Source organism: Drosophila santomea, unplaced genomic scaffold (genome assembly GCF_016746245.2).
Source record: "Drosophila santomea strain STO CAGO 1482 unplaced genomic scaffold, Prin_Dsan_1.1 Segkk69_quiver_pilon_scaf, whole genome shotgun sequence".
Classification (NCBI taxonomy): Eukaryota; Metazoa; Arthropoda; class Insecta; order Diptera; family Drosophilidae; genus Drosophila; species Drosophila santomea.
The window spans coordinates 496,154-505,473 of record NW_025319001.1 but is presented as its reverse complement, the minus strand read 5'-3'; the positions used below and the strand labels follow the sequence as shown (position 1 = coordinate 505,473).

At 36.3% G+C, this 9,320-nt stretch overlaps 1 protein-coding gene across 1 annotated transcript; it reads left to right on the top strand.

The window, feature by feature from the left end:
- The first annotated feature begins 7,721 nt into the window (after positions 1–7,721).
- On the top strand, positions 7,722–8,060 carry LOC122756604 (E3 SUMO-protein ligase ZBED1-like). The gene is made up of 2 exons (XM_044006694.1): positions 7,722–7,817; positions 7,875–8,060. Exons 1-2 carry the CDS (start codon positions 7,749–7,751, stop codon positions 8,058–8,060), a joined length of 255 nt encoding a protein of 84 aa, XP_043862629.1. The 5' UTR covers positions 7,722–7,748.
- Positions 8,061–9,320: the final 1,260 nt, after the last annotated feature.

The following is a 9,320-nucleotide window of genomic DNA, read 5'->3' as shown; positions in this document are numbered from 1 at the left end:
AGTTGTCGCGATCTCTTTGCGTTCACTTCGTATGCGTTCGGAGTTTTGGGTACCCGAGCGAAATGAACTCAATGAATGCGCGCGAAAACTAAATGAAGCCAATGAATTTTCAATAGAAATTCAGAGTACTCTGAATACTTTATGTTGTCATTGTGTAAAATGAGTTCGGACAGCGCGGAGGTAAGTCTAAGTTTTCTGTGTTTGTGTATTATTATGTGCGTGTGCGTCTTATTTAATAATATTGTAGCATTTGTCTAATACGAATATATAAATTGTGTTGTCAAATATAAATATTTAAACAAAATAGTAAAAAAAAAATAATGAAATCGCTTATATAGGTAACGTCAGGCAACGCATCGTTTATCGAGGAGTCGGCGACTGTAATAAAACAGAAATTGGAGAACGGTGTATATTCGTTAGGGGGAAAAGAGGTCGTAGCATAGTCTGGGACTATTTTTTCAAAGTAAACGATGAAGATGGAAAGCAGATAAAAGATTTTGTGGCCTGCAAGTTCTGTAAAAGTGTTTATAACACCTCGAATTTATTAAACATAAGTGCTGTCGAAATAACCAAGTCCTAACCAATGTTAATTCTGAAACATAAAAGGAAGCCACCGCAATTGCTACAAAATGGATAGTAAGGAACTGTCGGCCATTCAAAATGATTGGCGATACTGGCCACGTTCTTGATCGGCATGGGAGCAACGTACGGTGCTAACGTAGATGTCGACAATCTTTTGCCCCATTCGACAACAATTTCAAGGAACGTGGCATCTTTATATGAAGAGCGCTTTGGTCCAGTTAAAGCTGAAATTGGAAAGTTCAAGCGGTTTGGCTATGCAGTCACCAGTGACGTATGGACAGACAATCATTTAAGATTGTCGTATCTGTCCTGTACCATTCATTATATAAAAGAGGGCGTTTTGGTAAACCGACTTTTAGCAGTAAAGTGTATGAAAGGAGAATCCTGCACAGGTAATTGAATTTAACTATAAATTGAATGACAAAATGATTAATGCTAGTTATTTAATTATTTTTTAGGTGTAAATATTCGTACCAAACTCATGGATATATTACAAAATTTTGGGTGCAACCTTGATGAGGACCAGCCTGTGATTGTTACGGATAGAGGTTCTAACATGATTGCGGCTTTCCAAAATTACGATCATATTCACTGCGTCAATCATTTATTGCACAACATTGTAGAGGCAACGGTTAAACATATTACAGAATTCTCTAAACTGGTTGATAATTGCAGTAAGTTAGTCAAGTTTTTTAAGAAGTCAGGCTCAAATTTTTTTTAAAATGAGACGTTGAAGAGCTTGTGCCCAACTCGATGGAACACAGTTTTCTTTCTATTAAAATCTATAGAGGGAAATTGGATTGAGATTTCGAACACATTAAAAGAAAAAAACCAAACTGCTAGAATTGAAAGCATTCATATAAACGAACTGACAGGTATCACAGGAGTTCTTGAAACATTTACCGACTTATCCAAAAAATTGAAAGCAGCCAATTTCCTACTATTCATTTCACAATCCTTATATTAACAAATTAAAAAAAGCCTGTCAACCACAATTGTCCGATAGTGACCTTGTCTCCGATGTAAAGTTAACTCTTTTCCAACAAATAACACAAACAATTCTTCCCTATGTAACTAAATTTCACAAAATTTCTTTATTTCTATTTCCATCAACAAATAAGTTGCTTCAATTTTTTGAAGTAGAAAAAAAAATGTTATTCAGAATTGCAAGGAACTCTTGGCCCGTTTAGAATTTGAAAATGGAAAATAAAGAAAATATACCAGTACATGATGATACATTTGACGACTTCATCGAAATACGTAGTGACAACAACAACAGTGATCATATCGATCAAGAAATTAATATGTACATTAAAACAAACACTACATATTTTGACGGATTTAATTGTCTGGCTTGGTGGAACGAGCATAAAAAATATTCCCAAACTTGTATCAAGCTAGCTGCAAAATTTTCAGATGCTCGCAATTTAATAACAGATAAACGTTCTGCCATTTCGCTTAACTCAGAAAATATTAATAAAATTATGTTTTTACACAATAACATTGAAAGTTAAAGAAAAAATATATATATATTTATAAGATAAGAATATAATGTATTATCAGTTAAGTAATAATAAACAATAATATTAAAACACGAATTTAGCATCTTTTATTGAAACTCACACACACACCACACATACGCAGACAAGACATTCGAATCACCCATTCACTTTACTCGGTCCTCACTTCATTCGTTTCAGAATGTGCCGTTTGAATTGAATGAATTGAAGTCGGCGCGCGTTGCCGACTTCACTTCGTTCATTTGCAAACGCGCCGAATTCACTTCGTTCGTTTCAACACGAATGTCTCATTTGCCGGTTTGAATGGTGTTATGCAGCCCTCTAATACATACAACCCAGAAACAAGTTTGATTTGATTTTTTCAGTGCAGATAGCAGAACCGAAAATGTGTTTGTGTGTTTTATTTATATGTATATGTTGGGAGTAAAAAAGAGAAAGAGAGAGATTTTCGCGTAAATTGTAAATCGACATTGCTTATGTCGATGGAGGCGGCAACGCCGACAATATATATTTATTTATTCAAAAATATAAAATACTAGAAAATCAACAATAACTGAGCAACCATTACTTTTGATTTCTTAAACATATTACGTGTACACTATACATATACCAAAATAAAGACCCAAAATTGGTTCCAATTTTTATTTTTTTTGCATTTCATTTGCATAATTTTCAAACCTGACATTAATATACGGTCTGCATTTGTACCTGGGACAGAGGTTTAATTTTTGTTGGTAAATTGTTTTTTACATTACAGGTACTTTTAAGAATCAAAATATCTGAATGGACCCTGTAAAACCTGAAACACTTGTCAGTATTGAAAAATATCTCTCCGTCTCGTCATCCGAAACTCATAATTAGAATGTTTTTTTGTGTGAAAAGTGAAAAGGTTGTGCGTATATTTAACTACGTTTGGTTCTGAAAAAGGTAAAGTCGTGCCCCTTTTAAAAAAGTGAAAGTGCTTGCGTTCTAATTTTTGAATCCTTGTGAATTTTGTTGACAGTCTTAAAGGCTTGCAATATTAAAATTGACCAGATTTTACAATTTCGTGAAGATTCATTTGAGTCTATTCCTTTCTTTGTTGGATAAAGAATTTAAGTGAAGTGGCTAATCACGAAATTCTCTCTAGTTTTTTTAAACCTTGTGAATTTTGTCTTTTTAAAGACTTGCAAATTTTTCAATAGTGATTTATTTTTATTAAAACCAGAGTCCTTGAGAGTCCTTATAAATTTGAAGTCCAATTGTGAAAAGTGCTAATCAAACAATAGTGTAAAACGTGTAAATCAGTGGACAATTTTTTTACTGCATAAAAGGGATAAGTTTTGTTGAAAGGATTCCGACCGAACCGCATGTCGATGTCCCCACCTTAGTGTATGCATTTTGCAGAGGGAATTTTAACACAGTTTAAGATCATAGAAGGTTCTAAAAATGGAACTTTGCCTATTTTATATATAAATCTGTAATTAGACCAGGAATTGTGGAACAAAAAACGGAATTGAGATCAAAAAGCTATCTGCAACGTAACTAGACGGATATAATAGCAAAGTTAATATACGAAAAAGTTCCTCTTCCGTGTGCATTTAACTTAAAAAAGGCAAAACTTTCCGACGAAGTGGATAATAAATATATGTCTTAGTAATGAAGGCTATTGCAATGAGTGCATTTTAAAAGGACATTGCCATGTAAAACCCGATGAACATTGCGGCATATCGATATCCGTTTCTGTACCGGACACACGAGGTATTCCCCATAATAAAAAACGACGATACACTGGATCCAGAAGACTTGAAATTGGGAGCAAATTGCTTTTATAAAAAGCCGCATTGTAGAGGAAGAAAGCCACCGACAATTTGAATGATGGCGACTCAGAACCAAGTTTCATTCCAAAGTTACCAAATCTTCGAAAACTTCGTGAAGAGGCAAAGGATTTAAAAGGATGAGGGTGTATTGGCTAGATGCATCCTTGATATTGGACTAGATTAATTTCATTTTGCATTTACTGCACGGGAGCCCAAATAAAACAAGAGAGACCGCTATAGTCGAGTTCTACGACTACCTGATACCCGTTACTCAGCTAGTGAATGTGCGAAGTAGGCTCTTCAACACTGACAGTTTTTGGCGGTTTGTTAACGTTAGAGTGGGCGTGGCAAAAAAATTTGCGTCAATGCCTCTGGAGTCTATATGCTTAATCTTAACTTTCTAGTTTTTATAGTTCCTGAGATCTCAACGTTCATTCGGACGGAAAGACGGACATGGCCAGATCGACTAGGCTACTGATTTTGATCAAGAATATATGGTCGGAAACCATTCCTTCTGCCAGTTACATACTTCTCAACGAATCTAGTATATCCTTTTACTCTACAAGTAACGGGTTTAAACATATGCATCAAGGATAAAAACCATTAAAAAAAATTTTTACGACGCAACTGGAAGCGTTGTGTTACCCATTTAATAACCGAACGGCGACTTAAGTTATGTTTTTTTTATACCAAATTGTGATGGAGGGTGACGACAGCATATTTCCAGTTTTTTTAATGCTGTCGGCTAAACATGATAAAGCCAGCCTACAGTTTTGGCTCAGCAGATTTATTTCGAAATCAGGACATTTTCAACTGGAGGTTGTGTCCCATATTTCCTTGGCATTGCTCAGTGGAATAAGCATAAGCTTTTACGAGTGACGCATTAAGACGTTTATACAAAAAGGTTTTCAAAGCCTTTTGACGGAGGAACGGACGGATCTGCCACCCTGCTATGCTGATATGCTGAAGAACGTTTTTAAAGGAAAGTGGTCTAACCTAAAGGATTTTTATATAAGATTTATTAGTCTAGCAACAACGTGTGAGACAAAGGACAGTTTTGCGGAAACAATAAAATCAGTGCTGATTGTCGCACTAAGTAAATCCTCAGGAGAAGACAAAGAAGGAGCCTTTCTTTCGAGTTACAGGAACGAAAAGAATCTTCTCATAAGAATAGCTACATTTGCTGTCCAGGATCATAATGAGAAACATGAAGAAAATTACATACCAAAGGAACAGGAGAAAGTTGACAAGGACGTTTCGGAGTTTATCCTGAATATAAAAAACGCTTCCCAAGAAGAAGCGTTAAAAGGCAATTCTTGCCGCTGTCGGCCAAATCCTTGTTTTCTGGCAACATTAATAAAGTTGTGCAAATATTTTGTGATATGGACAAACGTGATGAAGGAAAAGTTCTGCTCGAAAAATGATGTAGGCTCTTCGGCACTTGTGGAAGCCTATTTTAAGGATTTTAAAAACACGGATATGAGTATCTTAAATCTAAAGAATAAAACGATAAAGCCCACGGAGGAAAATGTCGAAGAAGACATTGTAAATGATGACACAAACAAGGATATGGAATTATTGAAACAGCCTAAAGAAAAGCAAAGAGGAAAATATCTAAAAAATTCCCTAACGTGGAATTATTATACAATCGACCTCTTCTAAGGAAACGGGATAAAATATTGCATAGTGTTGGTTGACCGCGTCGACAATTTTTATTACAAAAACCAACTGGATAATTTATACGCTGACCACTTACCAGTAGATTTGGTAACAAAAGTGTGCCGTCAAGGGAGTTACTTCCAGTCTGTACTGCAAAAAGGGTCTGGTCCTGAAAAGTTGTTTTGATGAAAAACACCAGACAATACAATGCCACGCAAATATTGGGGCTTTTATTGAGAAAGCTCTAAGTAAAGTACCCAGTGCGTCAAGTCATCGGATCCATAAACATAACAACAATGATTGCGAAAACCAAAAATCTATCCGCCATCGGCTGGAGGTTGTAAATGTCGATGAAATTCCACCGCCACCTCGACGTCCAGGAGGTAGTGCTCTCCTTTGTTGATGAGTTCATAGCAAGGACTGAAGGAAAATGCAAAAAATTAAACAGATCATTAAATGAGAACCAGGACCTCATGTAATAATTGACATGGAATTAACAAAGGATGTGTTACGGTTGTGTTAGTGAGCAGACTGAAAAACGGTCAACTGTTATTTGCGAGGTCTGGTTTATTTGTTAAAAGGCTGCTAGCATATGCGTACAGTAGAGCTGGAAAACCATCAATGGCACTATCGATACTATCGATGTTTTTCAGTTTTTTCAAACCATCGATGGTATTCGAAAACAATCGATGGTTTCTCCGCACTAACAAATAGCAAGAGGGACGAGTAAATTTTATAAGGAATAGAAATTTTAGTTTTCTTTTTCAGATTAGAGAAACAGTTTGAACAGTTTTATGAGTTTTGGTGGTGTTAAACAAGGTTGGGAAATGGAGAAGAGGATGGATAAACATGTGAAAAGTAAGTACTTAGTGTGAATAAATGCATGGCGTCATTTTAATACATACACACAAAACGACGCGTCCGCGTACAGTGTGCAAATGTGTATGTGTATACATATGTGCATGTAGCCACAAAATATGCATTTAATGTAATATGCATTTTGTAATTTTACAATATGCATATGTGTATATGCATATGCATTTGCGCATTTAAAACGAGCACATCCCGAATATCTGGAGGCTGGCAAGGTTGCTTCTACGACTTGTTTGGATCGGTTCCTAAAGACTGACCTCACCTATCAAAATGGATCAGCAAAAAAAACGGAGCTGGACAAGGCAGTAATGAGAATGATCGCGGTGGTTGTCCAACCTTTTTCTATTGTAGAAGATAGGGGATTCTGTGACTTAGTTCGAAAACTAGACCCGAGGTACAAGCTACCCAGTAAAACCCATCTCAGGAATGTTGTTCTGCCACGTGATTATGAATGTTTGAAATTAAAGTTGAAGGAGGATTTAAATTACGTTGACAATGTATCCATAACTACTGATTGTTGGACCTCGCGTGCTAATGAAGGATATCTCACTATAACGTGCCACTTCATTAACGAACGTTATGAACTAAAATCAGCAGTTTTGTCCACGCAAAAACTAGTAGATGCAACTAACCACTGCGCAAGTAATATTGCCGACTCACTCAGCGCCGTTCTGAATGAATGGAACCTTTTAAATAAGGTAGTAACGATTGTAACAGACAACGACGCGTCTATGAAAAAAGCGTGCGAAATAATGAGAATCAAACATTTGCCATGTGTCTCGCATACTATAATCTTTTGCAGTGCTTCTAAACTCAACCAAGGCTCCAAGTCCATTATTAGCCGACGAAATGATTATTTTGAATGAGATTTGTCAAGTTTTAGCTCCGTTTCACGAAGCGACAGTTCAGATATCGACTAACAAAACGGTTTCGATTTCGCTAATAATACCTCTTATTTATGAGTTGCACCAAAAATCATGCAAAGTATACAGCCAAGTAAAATCACAGCCTGCGCTTGATATTTGCGAGGTCGTAAACAAAAGATTGCCAGAGCGTTTCTCGCATTACGAAACTCGGACTGTTACTAGAATTGCTACATTGCTGGATCCGAGATTTAAAAAGGACGGTTTTTTGTTTCCATCGAACTCAGAGCAAGCCGCGAAAGCTTTGGAGTTAGTTGTTTTCAAGTTTGTCCCGAGTAGCTCAACCACCTGAAGTTTCAACACCACCAAACACTCCACACGAAGAAAAGTATTTTTACTTTTTGGAAAATAAAATATCCAAAAAAGTTCACTCAAACCTAGCCGATGCCATAATGATCTTGCGAACATATTTCGAAAGGCCTAATGAGCCGGCGGATAAGGATCCCCTTGTTTATTGGATGGTAAGAATATAATTTGTAGTTTTTAAATAAAACTTTCATGAATTTATCCCTTTTCAGGCAAACGGTGAGACATTGAAACCTATAACGAGATTATGTATGAAGTACCTCTGCATCCCAGCAACTTCGACCGAATCCGAAAGGACCTTCAGTAAGGCCGGTCAAATAATATCTGACCGAAGGTCTTCACTAAAACCCAAATATCTTGACATGTTACTTTTTCTTAACAAAAACCTTAACAATTGATCTCTTTATTGATTTATTAATATAAGTTTTGCATTGAAGCAAATAAATGTTATGTTACTTTTTAAGAAAAAAAAAATGTATCTCTCTATTGAGATGTTAATATAAGTTTTGCATTGAAGCCAAAAAATGTTATGTTACTTTTTAAGAAAAAAAAAAATGTATCTCTATTGTGATAATTATAGCCGTTTTGCATTGAAGCAAATAAATTTTGTTAATTAATGAAATTAAACGTTTTTCTATTAATGTTTTTTAATTCCTTTGCAGTCCTTCCTGCATTTTTATAAAGGCCGACTTTAATATTTTTTTACATATTCTACAAGGGTATCTAAACTTTGGTTCACGTTGAATTAATTTATTTTTTTTTTTAAACTATCGATACTATCGATGTTTTCTTAGCAAACCATTGAAAACATCGATGGTGCCCACCATCGATTGTTTTCCAGCTCTAGCGTACAGTGGGTACCCGAGATGTGTGCCTACCACAGGATGATGGCGAGAAAGGAGGTTGAGCTCACGGCAATTGAACATAAGCACATGAATTAGCAACAAGCTGTATATTTTGAAAACACTTATCGCTTTACTTCTTCGGAGTCCTCGGAATAGAAGAGAAAGCAGAAGGCAGCAGTACGTTGCCGTCCAGCGGAGCTGGATTAAGCCTAAAGGAAGGTGCACTAGGTCCTTCCTTAATGGAACTGATGAGACGATAAAGCCAAACCGAGAAATGCTGGAGAGAAGTAAAGACAGCCTAGCACAATCTCTTGCGATAGAGGATTGTTCCGAACGGATCACTCGCTTGAGACGGTATGGTCTGCTATTACGGAGCAAGACCTTCGGGCATCAAGAGTTTCATTTAACTTGGTCATCGACCGGTTGCTTAGAGCCTTACCTAGCAAGGTCGGTAATGCCATGACGAACGCGGCCGCGTTTGCAGATGATTTGGTACTATTTGCCGAAACTTGGATGGGACTTCAAACTTTGTTGGACAAGACAACGCACTTTTTAACCATCGTCGGCCTTAAACTTAATGCTGTAGGAACATAGTAGAAATACCTTATTGTACATAGCATAGGAACATAGTAGAATAACCTTATTGTACATAGTAAAAACATTGTATATAGTGAAATTAAGAATAACATAACGATAGTGTGAATATTGTATTAGAATATAAGCATCGATACGATTGTTTGAGAAAAGATATATATCGGCAAGTAAGATCTGCGATCACTACTTCTGGTTGGCGTCGCATATATAAATACTGAC